Below are 26068 nucleotides of genomic sequence, written 5' to 3'. Positions count from 1 at the left end.
GAGCTGGGGGCTTTTTCGCTCCTTTGTCTAGCTTCTTTGTTTGGACCCGGCTCGGTGTAGGGTGCTCTGCCCAGGTATGCGAGACCTAAAGTGGCCACATAGCTGAGCATATGAGTCATACCTGTGACTCAGAACTTGCCCAGACATGCCCTGTGCCTACCTGCAGTTTTCCCTGCCTTCTCTCCTCCCCTGGATTAAGGGGAACCAATCAAAGTTACTGGCGGGAAACTGCCGGAGTTCGCCCTTAAAACCAGACATTTTCTGATCAGACCCCCGGAGAAGGTCCTTGCTTTGCCACCTGGTCTGATCAGCTAGGGGTCTTTGGGGGGCCCTCTCCCCGCTCTCGTTTGTTTTTGAGCGTACCCCCATTTTTAAACTTCCCTCCCACGAACAACGAATTTGTGCCTGGAGATCTCCTGATTATTGTAAGCGAATCAAATCCTCTCTGCGTCCTCTGATGCTGAAACTGCTGTCCCTGCTGCTGCTTTGGGGATTGGTAAGGAAAAACCTCTTGCACACTCCCCTTGTTCTAGCTGGTGGCTTTCTTTCCCCAGCAGGCAGACCCAAGCTAACTCCTTGGTCTGTATCTGTAATCTGCTTCTAGCTCCACAGTGCCTTTGCTACTAGAAATAAGCCTGCTTGCAGCCACCACTAGTTAAACACGTCCCCTCCCCCCTTGAAGCTGTATCCTGGGCACACACCACTCTGCCCTCTGGAACTACCCCTAGTATAAGGTGCACCCATTAGGTTAGATTTAGCCTTTAGTCTAGATAAATTGTAATTTCATTTTGCATAGTTGTGGTTAAATTAGGCTTAGAAAATTGCTTGCATTGTACTCTGTAAATTAGGCTTAAAGAATTGTTGCATTGTGTTTTGTTACTTGCTAATTTGTGTAGTCTTGGTTAAGTTGAATCATAGATAAGATTTTGCTGTGTTCTGTATAATTGTCTCTCTGCTGTTTAAACTTGCAGCCTGTCTGCTCTCTCTCTCTCTCTCTTAATCCCTTCCCCCACGTGCTCACCCTGCTCCTACTGCTGCCAGACCTCAATTGTATTGCTGAAGTCTAGCATAAAACCCCATTGGTTACCCTTTTTCACTCTAACACCCCTCACATTTTACATTTACACCACTGTGACACATTTTTACCTAGAGTTGTTGGCTATTTAACACATTTTACCCATAACTGTTAGTTGGTTATATGCTGCTGTGACACACCCTTTACATAGAAATTGTTAGCTACCTGTTACATTTATACTTCAGTGTTAATTGGTTACCAACTCTATTGGACCCCACTGTATTGTACCCCCCTATTGAAACCCCCTATCCTATTTACTAAAAGAAACCCCTCCCCAATTGTCTACCTTAACAAACCCCGTACTCCTCACTATTGAATTTTCCCTGTTTTTGCATTTTCTTAATAAAGTTTATTTTGCACCCCACCAGTGCAGTAGTTGTCCCCCAAGATCCCCTACCTGCTGGCAGGGTCAAGATGGAAATACATGCAAAATAAAAGCCAAAACCCTTCTTCTCCCCATTTTCGACTCTCAACAGACTTGGCTGTATCAAGTTGAACCTGTCTGAAAATTGTGAGGGTTCTTCTTTTGATATAGGAATCTCAGGCCTAGATTATCCTCTCTAATTTGCAGGTGTAAATTGCTGCATCTCTTTTCAAAATCACTTAATTTGCTTTCACAGATACATTGGTCAATTTTATAAGATGATGTGTTAATGCACATCTGAATATCTGAGAGACAGTCATAGTTCTAAGCTCACATTGTATCTATTAAATTGGTAAAAAAATTACCTAAAAGATCCTCCTTGGTATTCCTCTGGTAACAGTTTTCCATCTCTTGCTTTCTTTGCGAGAGCCTAAGAAAGTGAAGATAGAAAATAAAATCCCAGACCAAGTTATTTCATCACCTTGTATCTGAGTAAGACAGCACACACTGAGTATCGCACAACATTAGTAAAATTCCCTATATGCTTTTTAGTCTACACAAATATTTGAGGCAGATAGTTTTGCCATTTAAATACAACATTGAAAACGATTAGTTGCTGCAGTTGTGTAAGATGTGAGGGGTGAGACATTTTGGATGAGGTGCGTGGGGAAGAAGACTAGGACTGGTAGCCAGAGAGATTGGATGAGGAGCTGGAAGGGGGTAACTGGCACTAACTAACATTCAAAAGAAAGATTGAGACTCTGACAGAGACCCTGGATGTGGAGACTAGGACTGGACAGACAAAGAGAATGAGACTTGGATGAGAATCCTGAGGAGAGATTGGGGCTGGATAGGCAAGGAGAGTAGAACTGGGATGAGGACCCAGGGATGTGGATAAGACAGGCCTGGAACAGGGGCAGATTGGAGAGGATAGAGCAGAAGGGATCAAGTGTAGGCAAAACAGGCAGAAGAGTCTGTACCCACTAGAGCACACCCTCCTCCAGAGCCTGGAATGGAACCCACGATTCCGGAGTCTCACCATTCTTCTGCTGTAAGCAAATATCTGGGAAACCCACTGGCAAAGTGTCCCATCCCCCTGTAGGGCTGGTCCACCTACTACTTCTACCGGTTACTCTGTTAGTTCAGTAGCAGAGAGACGAAACCTGCTGATGAACCGTGTGTGTCAATATGAGGCCAGAAAATTAAATTTGTTGGTTTTTTTTCTAGTTTGCTTTCTTAAAAACCTAGGGAAGTACACACAAAAAATACACTAAGAATATTAACATTGCAATGTCAAGCACTCAAAAGTTAGAAAATGCCTTAATGTAACCCCCTTCTGCATACACATTACTATACAGTCTTTAATTACATGATCACATACTAGGTTTTCCCCATAGCCCTATTTCATTCAGTATACTGGATGGAGAGGGCTCACTTAAATGAGCAGCTATTCAATATTTTGTTTTCCCCTCATTATTCAGCGTGTTGCCCATGGCCTTATTTGCTGCACACTATCCATACCCTGCTCTAAAGGCAGAATTATTAGTTTTCAAATGGGCTTGTCTATGGCGTTCATCACAATAGTATCTGAGCGCTTTGCAAACATTAATCCAGCCTCAACACCCCTGGGAGATGAGGAGGGGGATATTAGCCGCTTTTCATAGATGGGGAGCTGAGTCATAGCAGGATTAAGTCAGAAAAATGTTGGCTCTGTGGTTCAGCAACTGCTAACTTAACCCATATGTTTTGGGAATGCTCCTATGTCCATATGTTTTGGGCAGAACTTAATTGCAGAATTAATTAATTCCTATCAAAACTGTGTTGCAAACTAAACAAGTAATTTTAAACCTAATGGATGTTCATTGGAAGCTAAATAAGTCTGAAAAACTTTGCCTTAGCAGAGTACTAATAATTATTAAAAGACTAGCACTACAAAAAGTGAAAAGCCAAACAGCGACCAACAACTGAAGACTGGAGCATACACATTGTAAGCTTGGTCACCATGGGAAGAATTGAATATGGTAACAGAAATACCCAGGAAAAAACTTTCAGCGACGTGGGATGCTGTCCTGGAAGTATCTGAATGATCCTATTCAATGCATGCTCCCAACACCTCTTCTCTACCAACTTCCTTCCCTCCCCACCTCTATCACCCTCCTCTAAGTATTGCTTTTATTCTTTATCTTTATATACATTAATTTGCTTTGTCACCTTCAGAAAGGAAAAATGTATACAGACTGCAGTGCCTTCATCCATATTCTCAAAATCCTAGCACAGGTCTGAGCCCATCGCCCTCTGATTGTAATTTTGGAAACAGTTGCTTTTTTCTGAAAAATCAGAGAGAGATGGGCTCAGACCTTCACTAAGATCTCAAGAATACGAGTGGAGGAAATACAGTCTGTATACTTTTTCCTTGCTGTAGGCAACAAAACAAATGATGGGTTTCCCACAGTTTCATCAGATATGAAGTAATATTTAGGTTCAGTTAAATTGATGGGGGAAAAAAAACATTCAAACTACATTGGTCTCTTTATAAAAGTGTTCTGATAACAATATATGTGGGATTTATTTGTAAGAAAAAGGTCCAGACATTTACTTTAACTGCAAAAGTCATGAGAAATAAGCTGAAAGGCTTTTCTTGTTAAAAAACATAAAATGTAAAGTCATTTGAAGATCATCCTAGGTAAGGCAGGATGATCTAATGTTTAGGGCAGAGACCTGAGTTCTCTTCCTCTCTGCTGAGAGGCTTTGGGCAAGGCACTTCACCTCCCTTTCCTTAAATGATCCATAACACGTTCAAAATCACTCTTCAGGACACCAGGTTTCTATAAAAGTCCTCAGAGAACAAATCCACCAATAAGGGATAATGATACAAAGCTTTTTGTGTCGGAGTGGAGTTTTGTGGAGTTTTCTGAATTTTAACTGAATTATCTCCATTTTGTGAAAAGGTGTCCAAGGTAACAGACTTTGTATGTTACAAACTGTAATAAACAAAAAAGGACACATTGAAGGGAAATAAGGAATAGCTAATATTCCATATTTTATAAAAATATGTATATAAATAAATAATGGTGTATATTTTGATTGCATCCTTTTCCCTAAACCTTTATATGTCAGATCACCACTCTCTGAGTGCAAGAATTGAATCTTTGTGTGTCTGTTGACAATGCCTAGCATATTGTGGATGCTTGTGGCATATGAGTAATGAAGAATAATAATGCTCCTTAGTGCTGAAATGGGAATGATAACACCCATTTTTATAAAGGTCTTAGCTATTTATGTGGGAAAGTGCTATATATAAAGTTCACTATGCACAGAACAGGTACAAATTTCCTTATGCTCTGCTGCCATTGTTCCATAACTCTGACCTTGACGTTGTTGAATTAGCTAGACACAGAGGTAAGAGGGTGATTCAGTCTCTATGACCATCCAATCTTCAGTCTTTCTAGTGGGAGGTCAAGAAAGAGACTATAAGGAGATATGCGGGAGATTTTCAATGGCACAAATGGGAATTAGGCACCTAACTGCCATAGTAACTAACTGCCCTTATGCCTTTGAAAATCTCTTCCATAAAGAAGAAAACTTGCCAAACAAGCGTGATTGGGTTTTTTTGGATAGATTTGTGGATGAGGGGAGTATATGGATGTAATCTATGTGGATTTTTGTACAGAATTTTGCACTGAATTTTAAAATTGCTCGGACAAAATCTTTGCTGAGTGGACTGAATACTGGCCATGAGCAATGGGCAATTATAACCAGCAACATATAGAGTTGGGGGAGGTTTCTAAGGGGGCATTTCTGGATCAGTTTATGGACTGGTCTTATTTAATGAAATTCATACAGGGTACTAAATTGGACGTAGTGACAAACAACAGTGATGACAGAAATAATGCAAAAGGAACTTGAAATATCAGAAATGTGAGTAGAAAACAACATGATATTTGATTTAGGATAAAGCAAACTAATACATGTGCAGAAAAACAATGTCAAATACAGTTGCTCAATGGGAGGAAGAAATCGTGGCAGCAGCACTACTGAAAGACTTCAGGGTAAGAGTGACCAACAGATCTAAAATGAGATTGCAATGAGAAACGGCTGCAAAAAGGCCAAATATAATTCCAAGCTACATGGATGAAGGCATCAAATCATGGAGCTGGCAGATAATAGTCCCACTCCAGGAGAGGTTGGTGTGACCACTCCAGGAATACCAAGTTCAGTTCATCATAAAGATAAGACAAATTAGAGGGAAGTTTGAGGAAAAGTAACAAAATGCTGAGAGGGCTGGAAGGATTCATTTATGAGGGAAGATTAAAAGAGCTAAATATGTCTACAATTGGCTTGTGATAACTGGGGAGGATGAGGAATAGAAACTTAACAGTCTATAAAAATTTGGTATGTGTAAACACTAAAGATGGGGAAGAATTATTTATTGTAGTACACAGGGATATCAGAATAGGGGATAATGATATTAAATTTAGAAAAGGAAAATATAGCCTATATATCAGGAAAAACTTCCTGATAGCAAGATCTATTTGCCTGTGAAAGAGTCTCTAAGGAAGTGGTGCAAGCCCCATGGCTTGGAATTTGGAATTATACTGGATAACGCACTAAGACAAACTGTAGGAAATAATATTACATTAGCCATATTGAGATGGACTGGTTGGTCTAACATGTTTAATTGGTCAGTCTCTAAATTCTAAAAATTCTTATAAATCTGGCCAATTAGGGCCAGATATGGTGATTTCTTTTTGGTGATGGAGTCACCTGCCCACTAGAAAATGAATCCAACTCATTAATTTGCAGTGTTGTAGCCAGGTTGGTCCCAGGATATTAGACAGACAAAGTGTGTGAGGTAAGCTTTTATTGGTCCAACTTCTGTGGCTAAAAGAGAGAAGCTTTCAAGCGACACAGAACTCTTCTTCTCTTCCTAGACCTGAAGAAGAGCTCTGAGTAGCTCAAAAGTTTGCCTCTTTCACCAACAGAAGTTGGACCAATAAAAGATGTTACTTCACTCACCATGTCTCTCTGCGAATCATCAACTCATTTCACACATGCTACCAAACTGTCTTGTTTAGCCACGAGTGACCAGCTAGATTTCAACCAGTAACCTAAAGGATAAACGCATATTTTGTCATTAGTTCTTTGCACCAGCCAGTCCTCCTGGATTATTAAGTATTTTTGTTTTTTTGGAAAGTACTTCTGAGACAGAATTTCTCTCTGAGAAGTGATAACAGTTAAACCATTAAATTGCTCACAAAATGAAATAAATAAACTACCATAACAATACCAAATAGGAAAACACTATTTATAAAACAAGTTTACAAGAACTCTCAGTAAGGGATTGCATGTTGCACTACACATGAACGAGGGGCAGGAAAGTCTTTTGTGAATGTTACCCAAAATCCATAAACCTGGGAATCCTGGACACCCCATCATCTCAGGCACTGGCACCCTGATAGCAGGATTATCTGGCTATGTAGACTCTCTCCTCAGGCCCTACGCTACCAGTACTCCCAGCTATCTTTAAGACACCACTGACTTCCTAAGGAAGCTACAGTCCTTTGGTGATCTTCCAGAAAACACCATCCTAGCCACTATGGATGTAGAAGCTCTCTACACGAACATTTCACACAAAGATGGACTACAAGCCATCAGGAATAGCATCCCCGATACCATCACGGCAAACCTGGTAGCTGAACTTTGTGACTTTGTCCTCGCCCACAACTATTTCAGATTTGGAGACAATGTATGCCTTCAAGTCAGCAGGACTGCTATGGGTACCCACATGGACCCACAATATGCCAACATTTTTATGGCTGACTTAGAACATGGCTTCCTCAGCTCTCGTCCCCTTATGCTCCTACTCTACTTGTGCTACACTGATGACATCTTCATAATCTGGGCCGATGGGAAAGAGGCCCTTGAGGAATTCCAACAGGATTTCAACAATTTCTACCCCACCATCAACCTCAGCCTGGACTAGTCCACACAAGAGGTCCCCTTCCTGGACACTACAGTGCTAATAAGCGATGGTTACATAAACACCACCCTATACCAAAAACCTACTGACCGCTATTCTTACCTACATGCCTCCAGCTTTCATCCAGACCACACCACACGATCCATTGTCTACAGCCAAGCTCTAAGATACAACCGCATTTGCTCCAATCCCTCAGACAGAGGCAAACACCTACAGGATCTCTATCAAGCATTCTTAAAACGACAATACCCACCTGGTGAAGTGAAGAAACAAATTGACAGAGCCAGAAGGATACCCAGAAGTCACCTACTATAAGACAGGCCCAACAAAGAAAATATCAGAACGCCACTAGCTGTCACCTACAGCCCCCAACTAAAACCTCTCCAGCTCATCAAGGATGTACAACCTATCCTGAAGGATGATCCCTCACTCTCACAGACCCTGGGGGACAGGCCAGTCCTCACTTATAGACAGCCCCCCAACCTGAAGCAAATACTCACCAGCAACTACACACCACAACAAAAACACCAACTCAGGAACCAAACCCTGCAACAAACCCCAATACCAACTCTGTCCACATATCTATTCTAGGGACACCATCATAGGACCTAACCACATCAGCCACACCATCAGGGACTCGTTCACCTGCACATCTACCAATGTGATATATGCCATCATGTGCCAGCAATGCCCCTCTGCCATGTACATTGGCCAAACCAGACAGTCTCTACGCAAAAGAATAAATGGATACAAATCTGACGTTAGGAATCATAACATTCAAAAACCATTAGGAAAACACTTCAATCTCCCTGGTCATTCAATAACAGACCTAAAAGTGGCAATTTTTCAATAAAAATACTTCAGAACCAGACTCCAACGTGAAACTGCAGAACTGGAATTAATTTGCAAACTGGACACCATCAGATTAGGCCTGAACAAAGACTGGGAGTGGTTGGGTCATTACAAAACATAAACCTAATTTCCCTAATACTAATTTCCCCCTACTGTTACTCACACCTTGTCAACTGTCTGAAATGGGCCACTCTCATAACCACTTCAAAAGTTATTTTTCCTCCCTTGGTATCCTGCTGTCAATTGAATTGTCACACTTGGTAAGGCAATTCACATCTTTTCATGTATTTATAGCTGCTCCTGTATTTTCCACTCCATGCATCTGATGAAGTGGGTTCTAGCCCACGAAAGCTTATGCCAAAATACATTTGTTAGTCTCTAAGGTGCCACAAGGACTCCTCGTTGTTTTTGCTGACACAGACTAACACGGCTACCTCTCTGAAATTTGTGAATGGTTGTGATTAACATGCAGTGTGTTATATTAACAAATGCTAACTACAAAACATCTTTTAATGGGTTACACCCATCTTTAAGGGACTTCACAGATATGAGGGAAAGGATTCAAAAGCTAAACAGCTCTATAAATGTTTTTACTTATTATAATAGTTTGGCGTTTTAATGAGTTCATAAACGATGAGTTTACAGGTAGCTACAGTTCAAAATGCAACATTAAACATCTGAATAAATAACCTTTGTTACAAATCCATTTTCTTTTCCTTTTTCAGGCTCTTATTTTTTCCCATGGAGAAAATGTTATTTTTTGTTATAAAAAAGGGCAAGTTACAGAGGGCAACATTACATTTCAAAAACTCATATTATAATGGCCAGTGTGAACCAAAAAATGTCTTACAATAGGTTAGAAATGTTTCAATACCAACTTGGAGAAAGAGAGAAAAGGACCAGACTCTAATATTCTTACTGACACTGAAGGGACTGCTCAAGGAGTGAGGTACAATTCAGTGTCAAGGCATCAGAATGTGCCCCAAAGAATTTCCACTCATTAGTTTTTTGGAGGTTTGCTTTGAAAAACTCAAAGGATGAAAAGGAAAAGCTGTGTGTAATTTGTTCAGAAACAAAACAAAATTTCAGTAAATTCAATTAAAATGTTCTGGTACTTGTACTGTAAGAAGGTAGATTTTAGGTTTGCTTCAAGGTAGAAATGGAGAGTTGGATCATCCAAAGCAAAGAGCAGCATATTAGCAGATGTAAATGATTTTATTAAATTACAAAGGGGTACCTCTTATGTAGCACTGTTTTTCTGCCAAACTCCTCTTTCAGAGTCACCTGTTTGCCTACAGAAAATCTGCAGTAATATCAGGCTCTCCCTATCCTTCTCCATAAGTGGTGATGCTTCTAAACGTTTCTTCTTTTATGAACTGGAACTTTGCATGCAGTGCAAAACATCAGAGAGAGTCTGCTTTTCTACTAAGAAATCAAAAATGTGCAGACATATTTCCTACTTTCTTATCTGCTTTTGTCTGCCTTGATGTTGCTTCTGCTGTCAGTCTTCTCTAAAGCAGTGACTCCTGTAGGACAGTCATGGTAGTCAGAGTCTGGTCCACAAGCTCAGACAGAGAGAGATAGCACGAGCAGGCCAGCTGCCTTAGGCCCTTCTCCATGTACATGTCAATTTGGGGAATTCACTTACATTTGTGCTTCAGCTTCTCCATATTACAGTGTGCGTAATACTTATTCTGCTTACGTGCTTTACTACTTTTTACTTTTACAGCACCTTCTAGCAGAGAATCATGTGCACTTCATAAATATCAATGAACTAATCCTCAACTCCCTTGTGATATAGCTGTTTTTATCAATTTACAGATTAATGTTTGTACAATATTCTGAAACTGTAAAACACTATATAAGCATAAAGTATTTTTATGATCACAAGTGCCACTGAATCTGATGCCAGGGCCTCTGATATAAGGCATTACTTCCATTGATAATAATGGGATCTGCCCAAGGTAATTTATGATAAAGTCATAATTACAATTTGAGACAGGATTTAAATTAACTTGTCACAACTATGAGGTATATCTGCAGTGTTGCTGTAGCTGCGCTAGTTCCAGGATCTCAGAGATACACCCAGCTGTGGAAAAGAGAGACAAAGTGGGTAAAGTGATATTGTTTATTGGACCAACTTCTGTTGATGAGAAAGAGAAGCTTTCAAGCCACACGGAGTTCTTCTTCAGGTCTGAGAAAGGTGATAACTCCTTATCTGTTCCACCTTGTATTTAGCTGTGATAATCTGAGTACTTTTCTCAGACCTGAAGAAGAGTTCTGTGTAAGCTTGAAGGCTCGTCCTTTTAGCCAAGAGAAGTTGGTCCAATAAAAAGATATCACTTTACCCACGTTGTCTCTCTAGCTATAAAGCATCTTATTTTCAAAATTTAAGGTGAAGGTTTATCACGCAACAACTCTACCTTTACCCACAAGCGAAGAATGACAAATGCAGACCGACACTCATTTCAACATGGTTTCCTCATATAGAAGTTGACCTAATGTGTTACTGTCAAGTGGAACAAATAGTTTTATGAACTTTTCTAATGGGTTTTGTCCACTAAAAGTAAAAGCTAAGGTCCCCTAGGAACAAAACAGGAGCAGCGGCAACCACCGGAATACCACCCCCAACCCCGAGCAGCAGCGACCGCTGGAGCACACGCACACGCACGCACACACCCGCTGAGCACCAGCATCTTGGAGCACCCTTTCTTCCCCAGCACCTACGATTTAGTTAGGGGTATTTTTAGTAAAAGTCATGGACAGGTCACTGGCTGTGACTTTTTGTTTACTGCCCATGACTTTTACTAAAAATATTTGTGAATAAATCGTAGCTTTAGCAATTATTATATTTTTTGGGGGGGGGAGGGGGAGGTGGGTCTTGACAACACTTATCAAAATGAACATTCTGAAATCCACTGCAAGGTATGACCCTCAGCAGATCAGAAGAAACTACAGGGCTCTGGGAGTAAGGTGAGGGAGTTGGGAGCACTTCAATCCTTCCGGTCGAGAGTAGGGGCCTCAGCAGAGACAGATGCATCCTGGAGGTGAATGCCTGGCTGCGAGGATGTCGTCACCAGGAGGGCTTCGGCTTCCTTAACCACGGGATGCTGTTCCAGGAAGAAGGACCTAAACATAGATGGCGCCACCTATCAAGGAAGGGAAAGACCATATTTGGCTACAGACGGGATAACCTAGTGAGCAGGGCTTTGGAGCTGTGCTCCAGCTCCGCTCCAGCTCCAGGCAAAAACCTGCAGCTCCACTGCTCCGGAGCTGCTCCACGCACCAACTCCGGGTTCCGCTCCAAAGCCCTGCTAGTGAGGAGGGCTTTAAACTAGGTTTGATGGGGACAGGTAACCAAAGCCCACAGGTAAGTCAAAAACATAGAAATCTGGGAGAAGGGGCGGAATCTGGGGGGAGCATGGGCTGTTATAGCAGAAATAAGGGAGAGAAGACAGAATTGGGGGCGGAAATCAAATCAGTATCTTAAATGTCTGTATACTAATCCAAGAAGTATGGGGAATAAGCAGGAAGAACTCAAAATGCCAGTAAATAAACAAAACTATGACATAGTTGGCATCATGGATTCTTGGTGGGATAATATGCATGACTGGAATATTGGTATAGAAGGATACAATTTGCTCAGGAAGGACAGGCGGGAAAAAAAGGGAGGAGGTGTTGCCTTATATATTAAAAATGTATTTCCTTGGACTGAGATAGAAATAGGAGACAGACTTGTTGAAAGTCTCTGGGTAAGGATAAAAGGGGTAAAAAAAACAAGGGTGATGTCATGGTAGGAGTCTACTACAGACCACCAAACCAGGAAGAAGAGGTGGATGAAGCTTTTTTTAAACAACTAACAAAATCATCCAAACACGGGACTTGGTGGTGATGGGGGAACTTCAACTACCCAGACATCTGTTGGGAAAATAACATAGCAACAATGTATTGGAGACAATTTTTTATTTCAGAAAATGGAGAAAGCTACTAAGGGAGGAGGCTGTTCTAGATTTGATTTTGACAAATAGGAGGAATTGGTTGAGAATTTGAAAGTGGAAGGCAACTTGGGTGACAGTGATCATGAAAAGATAGATTTCAAGATTCTAAGGAATGGTAGGAGGGAGAACAGCACAATAAAGACAATGGATTTCAAGAAGACAGACTTTAGCAAGCTCAGGAGCTGGTAGGTAAAATCCCATGGGAAGCAAGTCTAAGGGGAAAAACAACTGAAGACAGTTAGTTTTTCAAAGAGACATTAAGGGCACAAGAGCAAACTAGGAAAGATAGGAAGTATTGCAAGAGACCACCCTAGCTTAACCAGGAGATCTTCAATGATCTAAAACTCAAAAAAGAGTCCTACAAAAAGTGGAAACTCGGTCAAATTACAAAGGATGAATATAAACAAACACCACAAGTATGTAGGAACAAAATTTAGAAAAATCAAGACACAAAACGAGTTCAAACTAGCTAGGGACATAAAAAGGAAAAAGAAAACATTCTACAAATACATTAGAAGCAAGAGGAAGACCACAGACAGAGTAGGCCCATTACTCAATGAGGGGGGAAAACAAAAACAGAAAATGTGAAAATGGCAAAGGTGCTTAATGACTTCTTTGTTTCCGTTTTCATCAAGAAAGTTGGTGATGACTGGACGTCTAACATAGTGAATGCCAGTGAAAATGAGGAAGGATCAGAGTCTAAAATAGGGACAGAACAAATCAATAATTACTTAGACAAGTTAGATGTCTTCAAATCACCAGGCCTGATGAAATGCATCCTAGAATACTCAAGGAGCTGACTGAGGAGGTATCTGAGCCATTAGCAATCGTCTTTGAAAAGTCATGGAAGACGGGAGACATTCCATAAGACTGGAAAAGGGCAAATATAGTGCCCATCTATAAAAAAGGAAAATAAGGACAACCTAGGGAATTACAGACCAATCAGGTTAACTTCTAGACCAAGCAAGATAATGGAGCAAATAATTAAGCAATCAATTTGCAAACACCTAGAAGATAATAAGGTGATAAAGAACAGTCAGCATGGATTTGTCAAGAACAAATGGTGTCAAAGCAACCTGATAGCCTTCTTTGACAAGGTAACATGCCTTGTGGATTGGGTGGAAGCAGTAGATGTGGTATACCTTGACTTTAGTAAGGCTTTTGATACTGTCTCGCATGATCTTCTCATAAACAAACTAGGGAAATACAACCTAGATGGAGCTACTATAAGGTGGGTTTATAACTGGTTGGAAAATCATTCCCAGAGAGTAGTTATCAGTAGTTATCAGTAAGACCAGGCCTTATAAAGTTTGCGGACGATACCAAACTGGGAGGGGTTGCAAGTGACTTGGAGAATAGGATTAAAATTCAAAATGTTCTGGACAAATTGGAGAAATGGTCTGAAGTAAATAGGATTAAATTAAATAAGGACAAATGCAAAGTACTCCACTTAGGAAGGAACAATCATTTGCATACATACAAAATGGGAAATGACTGTCTAGGAAGGAGTACTGCGGAAAGGGATCTGGGGATCATAGTGGATCACAAGCTAAATATGAGTCAACAGTGAATGCTCAAATGGTCACAGCCACGAACAAGGGATATAATAATTACAATAAAACAAACCACCCCCACCTAGCACCTGGAGAAAATACTGCAAATACTAAAAAATCTGAAATTACTTTGTTGTTGTTTTTTAATCTATCGCTTCAATTAAGACATAATTTCACAGGCTGCAGTGAGACATGTTTAGCTGGGATTTCACTGCAGAATTTGATGCCTAAGTTATCTTTGCATTTAAAAAAGAGTGCTAAGAGAATGAATGGTACAGACGTACTACATTAATAATTATTTTAAAATCCCAACACCACTAAAGCAGCCTTAAAGACTATTTTAAAACTGCTTTAAGATCATCATTCATGTTCATCTGGGTCATGCCATACACTTGGCTGCAAGAAGCTAAACAGCCATGATATTTCTAAGCCTACTGTACATCTGAGACCTACCTTTGCAGAGGCAGAAATTTCCTGCACTCCCTTGGCAGCAGCATCTTTTATGATTGGTGTAATGAGACCTCGGTCTGTTGCCACAGCAATAGAGATGTCGATAGATTGCAGCTGCCTGGGGCCCTCTCCATCCCAGGTCACATTCACATCTGGCATTTGCTAGAAAAGAGAAACACAAAGAGAGCCAGCTGTTAAAGGAATAATGGTTCAACAATTATTAAAAGGAAAACCCTTTAAAATGCACAGTGATATACAGGCATTCACCAAAGTAATTAATGCAGCACAGAATGCTGTTTGAGAGAACAGGTCACATCTGTCATCAGGACTGCCACAAGCAAGAAAGGGATAATAAAAGACTTGCCATGTAACTCTAAGAATAGACCTACTTTATTAGCTAGCATCCATTTAAATCTACACTGTCAGCAAGTGTGAGTGTATGCCGCAGAGATGGAAATTGTGCAGCGGGGGGCAGCAAGAAATATTTATGAACACTCAGGGTCATTGGAAAACTAATGATATGCTAACAGCAGCCTCCAAATTCCGTTGTTGTTCACAAGTATCACCTTTTGGATGCCTGAAATTCAAGAGACACAAAACAGAGGGGTGTTTTTTTTTTTGGCCAACCATGAAGTAGGGTGAGCCAACATACTGTATTTACATTTTATATGAGAGGGTAGTGAACAGATTAAAATGGAAAAGGGATGCAGATATCCTACTAAACTTACACCAGGATAGTAATGTTAATTGCTTTTGCCCTGTTTGTTTTGGTATCACTATAATCAAAAAAGTGGTTGAGTTTTAACTGAGTATATTGCAAAAGGCTGAAGTTTATTATCGGTGTTAGGTTCTCTTATCCAAAAAAGCCTCACGCAGACTTCTAGGGACAGATCCAGATTGAAGTTAATTGATTAACGATAACCAATCACAAGTCCTCTTGAGTTTATCAAACACAGCAAGGTAGACACACACACACACACACACACACACACAAAGGAGAGAGAGAGATGGATAACTAAGGCAATTGGTAACGGGGTATTTGGCCCTTCATATCTAAGTCACCAGTTTTAAGTAATCCTGAGGGAGGGATAGCTCAGTGGTTTGAGCATTGGCCTACTAAGCCTAGGGTTGTGAGTTCAATCCTTGAGGGGGCCACTTAGGGATCTGGGGCAAAAAAAAAAAAAAAAAAAAAAAAAAAAACTATCAGGGACTGTACTTGGTCCTGCTAGTGAAGGCAGGGGACTTGACTCGATGACCTTTCAAGGTCCCTTCCAGTTCTATGAGATAGGTATATCTCCATTTATTATTATTATAGTGACGATACATATATGAGCTGTAGGCTTGTTCTGTGTCCAGTGCGAAATGAGTTATTAGAAAGTCCAATTCCTAGTGGGGAATGTCTCAGTAAAAATGCCCATCCAATCACTGGCCTAAGAACTGAATTTTCCTCACTCCTTGGTAGTCTAACATCATCATGGGATGAGATACACTGGCAAGTGGTAGCAAGAGGGACACCTGGGGGTTTATATGAAGCTTCAGATACTAGTGCTATCATTCTAGCAATTGTAAAACGCAAATAATAAAACAACCTGGAGTTGAAAAGCTGAAACTTTGTATCTTGCTGGCACTTTGATGCAAGATTTTTTTTAAAACTGTTTTGAACATCCAACATTCAGATCTCTACCTTGTCATCCCACAGATGGTACTTCTGGGCTATTTGCATAAGAGGAGAATATGCAAGAAACATTTAAACATTCTCAGATCACCTTCTTATGTGTATGAAGAGAAGAAGAATTAAGATATTGTGATGTATTATTTTATATTCTTAAAGAGGAATACATTTATCAGTCAGGGAAATATAAAAATCTCCTATTAAACCAAGTACTAGTAGTCAAAGTTTTCTGAATTTCAAGTTTTTCATGCAATTTTGTCAAAAATTCTATTTTTGATTAACTATCTCCCATTTGATTAACCATTAGCTAGTTTTGACTAGTTAATAACTGAGCTTACTTCTGACATGCTATATTTTATTATTTCTGAACATTTTAAGTTACTAAAAATCAAATTTGAGTGTGGGTTGTTTTTATTAACATGACAATAGTATAATGGAGTGGGTGTAGTCTTATGATTATTAAATATCTTCCAAAACAATAAATAGCTTTTATGTAACGTACACATAAAATTAGCACATCATTAAAATACTCTATTCAATTTTCCCTCCCCAATTTACATATTTTAATTCACAAATGTCTTCTAGTTATCAACGGCATCAAAACTGGAATAGTAATAGCCTATGTGGCAACTCATTTATAACTGCTCACATACACAATGTACTAAACAAGCTGTTCATCATCATCATTCAGTTATTAGAGATCTTTGAATTTTCTTTAAAAGCCTGGAAGACGACATGTTAACTGCTGATTTTTTAATGCCCAGCAGCAATCTAATCCTTCAGTAAAAGAGCCAAATGCTGGATTAGCAATGACAGTCAACAAAAAACAAAAATGCAAAATCTAATCAACTAAAATTCAGATATTAAGAACAGAAAATCATATTTCCTAAGTTGATTGGTGTAGATCATTCTGTAATAAATGCAGAAATCCCCTTTTAAATAACAAATGAACAACATGCATAATCCTTACACCATATGGTAAAACATACTGAAAAAAAATCAACTGTGAAAGGTACCTGTTCTAGTTGCTTTCAGAGTATAGCTATACTACAGAAGGGAGATGTGATTCCCAGCATGGGCAGACAGACTTGCACTAGTTCACCTTGAACTAGCACACTAAATATAGCAGAATGGATGTTGTGGCACTGGCAGCAACTTGGGCTAGCCACCCAAGCCCAAGCCTGCCCAATCTCTTGCGTCTGGGAATGGATGCCTAGCCTGAGATCCGCCACTGGCACAAGATGTAACATCCACAATGCTATTTTTAGCACACTTTCTTGTGTTGAGCTAAACATAAGTCTGTCTACCTGCCCTGAGAATCACACCTCCAAACTGCAGTGCAGACACACCACCAGGTAGCAGGCTGCACCTGCTAGAAGTATTAACTTCTTCTTAGAAGTTTTTGCGATACAGATCATATAAAAAGAGTTTTTAGAACATTAACACTATTATTTAACTTATTCTTTTATTGATAGAAGAAATGAACACATAGAAATTGAACACTCCATTTTAGTAAATTGCTGTAGATAGAAACTGTGCTCTATGCTATTTAGCAAACAGACAGTATCCCCAATGTTGGGAACAAATCTGTGGCCCCCTAGAACTTCAAAGTTATCATTGTACTATACATTATGGCCACTCAGAACTTCTTCCAATTCCAAAATCCTGGCCCTCACCATTTAAGCTAAAATAGTCTCTTGATTTCTATACAGTAGGAAAAGCAGTTGCTCATCTACTTTAGGTGTTCAACTTAAACTAAACAAAAATAAATAAATAAATAATAGTATATATACACACACACCTCCATTATGACTAAACTACAGCAAGTCCATCCTCTATTAGTTATTTGCAGCAACATGCAAATGAAGTACGGAAACCATCCACACATTACTCCCTCCCCCCCATTAAAAACACCCTCCCAATTCTCCTCTTTTCAAATGCTTAGGCAACAAGATGGGCTTTGCAATGTACCCTTAAAGTAATCAGATGTAGGCAATTTTGGACCAAAGAGGCGAGCAAGTTTCCAAGTCAAAGCATTCTCACAGATAATGCTCTACTACTCCTTTGAATTTCACAGAAGAGTCTCTGTACCTGCAGCAATATGGCATAAGGAGAGAGGCAATCTCTCAGGTATATAGATCATAGGTAAGGCTACGATTTTGTCACAGAGGTTGCAGAAGTCATGGAATTGGTGACTTCCAGAGAACTCCGTGACTTCAGCCAGTGGCAGCTGGAAGCTACAGGGTCCCACCACCATTCCTGAGCCGCCGCAGGGGGACCCTGGAGCTCCCAAGCCGCAGTAGAACAGGAAACCCCGGAGCCCCAAGCCCCAACGGGCAGTAGGGACCCCTGGAAATCTGAGCCAGGGCCCTCACAGCTGCCCCCTTTGTCACAGATATTTTCAGTAAAAGTCACAGACAGGTCACAGGCTTCTGTGACTTTTTTCTTTATTGTCCGTGACCTATCCCTGAATTTTACTAAAAATATTGTTGAGTTACTGCTCTGATGACCGGGAGATCGCTGAGCGATGTTCGGTCGCCGAGTTGATGGCATTCCTTGTGAATTCTCATTTAGAGTGGGCCCTGTGAAGGCCACCATCTTCCACCACATCACTGCAATAAATTTTGCTACTGCTGATGTAGCCATTTGACTCAATCAACTTCAGGTGAAATTGTAGTTGCTGCTCTACACCAGCCATACAAAAGAAGACTAAAAACATGCATGACAAAATCTTAGCCTTAATCATAGGCCATTTAGGGCTTTATTAAGTCAATGCCAACACCTTAAATTCCATGCCAACACCTTAAATTCCATGTCAAAAACCAGTACACAGTGCAGATCATGGAGCAATATTACTATGCTCACAATACTTTCATCTAAAAAGAGGTAATGCATAGAAATACAGTTGTACCGTAGTACTAAACAAGCTTTGTCAATACTTTTGTCCCCCTCAAAAAAAGTTTATTCTACAATTATATTATTGAAGGTAAATTATTTACTTACTTTGAGGGTAACTGCTGTTGCTTTGATAATAAAGTCATTTACTGATACTTTAATATCATCTGTAAGAGGAAAAATAAATACAAATATTATGAGTAGTGGTTACCAGTGTAGCTCCAGAAATTACAAACCAGACAATTTCTTGACTGAATATTCCAGTGTTTCAGTCCATTAGTCTTTAGGACTCTTAGAAAGTCATACTGTCACAAATTATTAAATAATTGGGTTACACATAATCACAGCATGTAAGCTCTATATAAAACGAATAAATTCTAGATACAAAGCACAAGGCTTCTATTACCACAAGGAAAGAACCGTTCAGAAATAGTGTGCTATTAGTCCCACAATAGACAAAGGAGAAAACCTGTAGTCTCTTTACTCCAGTTTATTTGTTTGCATACTGAAGTGTCAGACAATGAGGGAGATGCTAATGGACAAAGCACTGCTTAATACCTACTGGGAGTACTCTCATATAGGAAAAGGAAAAGGGAAGAGCAGTCAAGATGCCCTAATAAAAGTTAGAGATAGGAAAAAAAAAAAAAAAAAAAAAAAGATTGAATGCTTCACTAGTATTTAAAGCACAAAGGATAAAATTAAACCAGCAGATGTGGATGGAGAGGCAAGCAATTAGGAGAAATGTGATTCATGAACTTTAGAACAATTAGTTTCCATTAATTTAGTTGTATTAGTTGACAAGAAATGTCTATTCTGGGAATAACTTAACTGTTCTCCAAAATTCTTTTAATTGACAGGGAAAATATCACACCACAGAAATATCCAAATGCAAAGACTTATATTATTTTCAAAAAATGACCTACTATGTATTTTAGGATGGAAAAAAAGAAGTGTGTTAAGTTTTTAACCTATGCTGATGAGCAATCTGGTGGCTTAATTATCTTTTTTTTTTGTGGGGTAGGGCAGAAGAACATATTAATGGTTGATCTAGTGCCTTTACAAAAGTGCTAGACTGAGGAGTGGAGAAACCAAAATCCTCTGTCTTCTCCACACAACAGGAACCTCCTGGACATCAAGAAAAACCTCTCCCCTCCCACCGGCCCTGCACTCACCTATGTGTCTCAATGGTGTGAACATTAATCTTAACCTGGTGTTAACAGCTGCTAGTGCCAAAAGGGAATTCAGTATTAATTGCTTCACAAACCCTGGCCTCCAGGCTAGGACTACCAACAAGATTAGCATAAGCGCTAGTGATGGTATTTGTGGTTTTGAACATCCACCCTCTATGAATTATACTGAAACCTCCAACTCATATCACAGCCATTACATATGCTTAGTCCTGACATGGACGAGATTAATCATCACATGAGCAATCACTTTTTGTCAGATGAACATAACAGAGGTTATTTTGTTTAAAATGCTTAGGTATGACATGAATAAGAGATGTACATGAATTAAGAAGCCATGCACTATTAGTTAACATGTGAGCTCATCTTTTAATTAGTACATTAAATACTGAAGTTCCGATGCAAACCTTAGCAATTGCCTGTATTTTTCATTTTTTCAGGCTATTTCTAATTTTTAAAAAACCCTTTCAAGGCCAAAATTTCACAGGTTTAAACAAAAACACACAATCAGGATCCAATCCCGTAACCATTTATGTGCATATATTTACTCATTTGAGTAGTTCCAATGATTTTAAAACAAGCCTCGTTATGCAATTTAAGTAACTCATATGAGTTAGTGCTTGCTGAATCAGGTCCTGGGCTGAGGGACAGGAATGTATGTTAAAGTTCCAACCTGTCATTTACATCCACGTTTACCTTGCAAAATACTGGGAATTGTGCATGTAGCTGCGTGAACTTTTTTGTTTGTTTTTGTTTTTTTGTTGTTGAAAATCTGGCAAAATGGATTCTCTTTTCAAATAGGTTCTAAATAAAGGTTCTTGTTTTGCCCCAAGGGTTTTGAACTGGTGACCACCACTGAAGGAACTTCTGATTTAATGCCCCAGATCCAATTCTGCCTCTACTGTGTTGATTGAGCCTGTGTTGTTTCCAGTCAGTGTGCTGCCAAAATATCATGAAAACAACCATTTCTTGCAAGATTTTGTCCCAAGATGGCAGAACTCTCATGGAAACAAACGATGCTGTTGGTTGGGGTTTTCCAAGTAATTTAAAGAATTCGGAAATTCAGTGGGATTAGATCTCTTTGGTTCCCAGCTGTAGGCTCTAAACCCAAACACCAGCTCTAATTTGACCTTATCTACCAACTAATACAACTCTGAAAACTGCCTTCGCAGCACATTTCGTAATTACTTATTATCAAGCTAGACTAACCCATTTGGATCCACCAGCGGTTATTGCAATTGGACATTAAATGTGGGGGTTGGAAACTACAGTAAGGAGAATAGTGAATAATGAGCAAACTGATTTTGATGAGTGATCTATTAGCAAAATCCTTCCAGAACACTCTTTATAGTGTACTGTATATCCACTCTTTAGACCTTTCCTAGCCGAGAAGAGATGAAATTACTGCAGAATGTGAGAATATTTTTTCCCCTCAAGCACACATACTGTATGTAGGAGGTGGCTATGTGCTACTCTCAGGCTGGGTCTACACTACCCGCCTGAATCGGCGGGTAGAAATCGACCTCTCGGGGATCGATTTATCGCGTCCCATTGGGACGCGACAATCGATTCCTGAATCGACGCTCTTACTCCACCAGCGGAGGTGGGAGTAAGCGCCGTCGACGGGAAGCCGCAGAGGACGATTTTGCCGCCGTCCTCACAGCGGGGTAAGTCGGCTGCTACGTCGAATTCAGCTACGCTATTCATGTAGCTGAATTTGCGTATCTTAAATCGACTCCCCCCTGTAGTGTAGATGTAGCCTCAGATGGGAACTGGAACTAGAAAAAAAAAATCACTGAATCAAGAGAACTTTATCATACAATCCTATCCTTCCAGCTGACACCATGAGCAAAACTTCATTCTTTGCCTTTGACATCATAAAGTAGACCACATCTCCACTTGACTCATTATAATGGGATAATGATTTGCTTTATAACACTGCATGCAGAATAAATACACAGAAACAGTGCCGAGTTTAAATGGAGAAAGAATATCAGTCACTTAGAACTCCAAACTTTAGACAATGTTGATATGTCAAAACGTCAAGATAATTTATGGAGATCATGTTAAAAATAAACATTTTTGTAACAATACTTTGGAAGTCTTTAGGACTAAAATGGGAAGACATTTTCTTTTGCTAGAATGGCTTACAGTGAATTAATTACTAAAAAAATCTGTAGTTTGGTATATTTAATGTAATATTTAGTTTACATTTATATATCTTTTTTCCAGAAAGTTACCAAGGTACTTTGCAAACTATAGTATATATTATACATGCAGGAATTGTTCCACATACTAATGAAATGTAGCCACCTCTGGAGTACAACCTAACTGCTTTCTAACAAGGTGTACGTGAGCAATACTAAACAGTTTATGACAAGAATAAAAGGTATTCAGGTATCTAACTAAATCTGTAGGAAGAATGGCTAAAAAGAGACCATGTCAAGATTTACAAAGAGATTTTCAAAGGTATATATGGTACAATGGCACTTCATTGCCATTGATAGTCGATGGGAATTAGGTGCCTGACTACCATGTGTTCCTTTGAAATCTCACATCTTGTCTCATTCTAAATTTCTGCAGTTTTGGTACAGTGAGCAAGTTAATTTTAGTTCAGTGTTAATTACAATATTAAATTAAAGCTTTGGAGGAGCAACTCTATACATGGATTAGAATATAGTAATATAAACGAGCCTATTAATAAAGAGTAACACACACACACACACACGTACAGTACACACTAGCTTACGTCTTATGTAGAAATCTACTGTTGGTCTAAAGATAAAGAAAAACAATCCTGTATATTCAAATTTCATTGTTCCTTTTTATGTTCCGTGATGCATAAACTGGCAGAATCACAAGGATTACCCGTATTCAACTGTGAACCAGAACCTCACCATTCTACAATGACCCTTGGGGCCTTTTACTACAAGGATTACCAAGCTGAAGGCATGTGCAAATGCTGAAATTCTGATAGCAGCAGCAAAGCAGGCAGCAGCTCTCAATGCATGGGTCAGCAGTCTATAGTGTTTAACAACCAAACCAAACCCAATATTAATGATTTAGCCCAAAGAGAGACAGTGAACTTGAGAGGAGTGGATTTTTCCAGTATGAACATAAGGAATGGTGCATATTGCTTAGACAGAAGGATTGCTTCCCTTCCCCCTACTCCAGAGTGTGGAAAAAGTCGTTGACTATATTTGCACTACATTACTTGCAGAGTGTTTAGGAGGAGGCTGTGATAACTAGATACAATCAGTAGTGTGTGGCAGGAGAGGCATAGCTACTGATACAGAATAGTGTAACTTCACAATAACTATGGCATCATCCTGAAGGCATGTCTGAGATTTTTTTAGGGTATTAAATACATTATCAAAAAAGCTACAGCTTGCTGGACTAGTCTATTGTCATAGTAACTGCTGGCTCCTGAATAGCCAAGGCAGCATAAATACTTCAATTCAGCACTTGATACATGTGTTTGAAAACATTTCTCAAACAGGGGAAATTAAGCTGCATCTCTATAATTAAGAGATATTTGCTTAACTATAACTAGTGAATTTGGGGGCTATATCCTAGTCTCCTTTTGTCCACATAACTAATCTACAGTATTCATCATCATGGATAGCATCTTCCCAAAAGAGAGTCCACGAAAGCTTATGCTCTAATAAATTTGTTAGTCTCTAAGGTGCCACAAGTACTCCTGTTCTTCTTTAAGCTTGTCCACATTACTCCTGGCCGAGCCAGAAATGTCAGTGTCCGTTTCCCTTAGCGCGAAGGCATAGTAAAATATACTTCATCTTTTAACCAAGACCATCTTAGTTGTGTATATTCATAACAAATCAGAATAATAAAAGCTCTCTGTCTAGGGGATGCTGGATTCTCTTGCCTCCTGGACAGCAGCTTCCTAGTCATTTGTTAGAAACCACCATCCTAAAACCAAATTAAAAAGGAATCACAACTCAATTTTCAGAACACAACTCAATTTTCATTTAAGGACATTCTGGCTCCTTCCTCCACCCTCACACACACACCTCCACTTCATGCAACACTTAGGAATCCACACAAGGGATAAATAAGTGAATTTTTAAAGGCGCCCACTCCAAACGCAAGTGAATCATTTTATAAAGACAAGATAATTTTGTGAGTAGAACCCATTCCATTTCCTCCTATGACCTTTAGTGGTTTGAAATCAACACAAACTCTCTTTGATGATAGCCTGTGAGTAAGATTTCATCTGAGGGGAAAAAAACAAAAGGAAAATACTCTAGGTACTCCAGCAGTTAAAAAGTAGTCAGTCAGTGACAGCAGGATCAGACTATATGCCATCAGAATTTGGGAAATCTGCATATAACAGCTAAATTTCCCCTGGAACTTTACTAAAGAGGAAAGGTAGTGTGGTCTAGTCACTAAGGCACAAGACTACGAGTCCATAATTTTTGAGTTCTAGTCCCAGCTCTGTGCCTTTGTCACCTCTGTGCCTCAATTTCCATATCTGTAAAATGGAAGAACAACTCACTCACAGGTTGTAGTGTGAGAAATAGCAAGTGGTTATGCAATGCTTTAAAAAAATGTAATCCCCTTGATTAGTTTTAGAGTATGTTACATCAAGAGGTCTATGCACACACCCCCAACATGGGAGAGGCTTTTTTAAAAAAAAAAAAAAAAAAAGGTGAAAAATCTAGCTTAAGTTGCTGAAGTTTATATTAAATTATTTTTAGACTTAAGTTGTTTTTCTTAGACTAACTGAGAAGAAAAAAGGAAGCTGTGGGCACATGCCAGGTAAAATATAGAGCAAAACAAGATGGCGGGGGTCAACCTTCTTCACAGATTCCAAAGGCAGAAGGCACCGGTTAGAATTTAGACATGATCAGGTATAACTGTAGTGACCTGTCCTCCTCCTAAAGGAGGTAACCCCACCTCTTGTTTTGCTCTATATTTATATAAAGGTAACTTTGGAAAGTCCAAAGGAATCCACATGACAACTCACTCACGAAGAAATTTAAACTAGACCTTGATTATTCCTTTTTGCTATTGCAGTGTGATTGTATCAAAGCTGATTAACTTTGCAGTAAAGGCCAAGCATTCAGTAAATCAAAATCCTTTTATCATCATGCACTGGCATCTGGATGACCCCACTGGTGTGAAATATTTTTAGCACAGGACTATATTAAGCTTTGAATGGGAAGAGATGCCATACATGGGGAAAGCTATGTTTTTCATTTTAGACAAAAATCTCTCCCCAGCTGCACATAGATTACTGTGCACACAGACTGGGGATTGCTAGGCACCCTTTCCCCAAAGACAAGAAAATTGCTTATTCGTTTTGGTGTTGGCCTTGTTGTACAGAACACTTACCTATGGGAACATGAAAACTACTGAAAACCTGGGGGTTGTGTCTAGAACAACTAGAATTCTTTCTTTAAAAAGAAAAACTGGTTAGAAAAATTCAGGATGAAAAAAGGCAAAACAAAGAGACACTGCAACAGATAAATTGTAGAATTAGTCAAATCATGAGGCAATTTAGTGATGAATAATTTATTTGATGATGAACCAATTGTTGAATGTTATTCTACCTGTTCTGTTTGGTGGGTAATTTAAATATTTGAGATTGAAATAGTCATAGGAAAAAGTTCAATATTCATTAAACTATCTGCAATTAATAATGGGATATAGTTACTTGTCAAAATTTTACCCAAAGTCCAATTTTTTAAAAAAAGGGTCTTAAGCTCTTAGGAGTTTAACTCTCGTTGAAAATCAATGGGACCTATGATCTTAAGTCATTTAGGTACTTGTGAAAATTTTACTCCAGACCGAATACATGCTTATTTTAAAATGATATATACTCAGTTTTCATTTATTACTGATATACTTAGTGATTATTTAAATATTTGTGTGTGTGTGTGTGTGTGTGTGTGTGTGTGTGTGTGTGTGTGTGTGTGTGTGTCTCTCTCTATATATACACACACCCCTCTATGTTTAAAAGAGCAGTTTGTTCCACAGCCGAATATTGCACACCTGTCTGGGGAAAAAGGTCACTTACGG

General features: G+C 39.3%; 1 protein-coding gene across 1 annotated transcript in view; it reads right to left on the bottom strand.

Annotated features, from left to right (window-relative positions):
* The window catches only part of PDHX (pyruvate dehydrogenase complex component X), a 107468-nt gene that overhangs the window by 5394 nt on the left and 76006 nt on the right, over positions 1–26068 (bottom strand). The window contains exons 8-10 of the mRNA XM_054026920.1: positions 18948–19006; positions 14276–14434; positions 1805–1869 (exon numbers count right to left, since the gene is read on the bottom strand). Of these exons, the coding sequence (XP_053882895.1) occupies positions 1805–1869; positions 14276–14434; positions 18948–19006 (283 nt within the window). The remainder of the gene's footprint in view (positions 1–1804; positions 1870–14275; positions 14435–18947; positions 19007–26068) is intronic.

The sequence above is a fragment of the Malaclemys terrapin genome, chromosome 4 (assembly GCF_027887155.1).
Source record: "Malaclemys terrapin pileata isolate rMalTer1 chromosome 4, rMalTer1.hap1, whole genome shotgun sequence".
Lineage (NCBI taxonomy): Eukaryota > Metazoa > Chordata > Testudines > Emydidae > Malaclemys > Malaclemys terrapin.
Note: the sequence above shows the minus strand (reverse complement) of the source record. Positions and strands in the feature narration are given on the sequence as shown.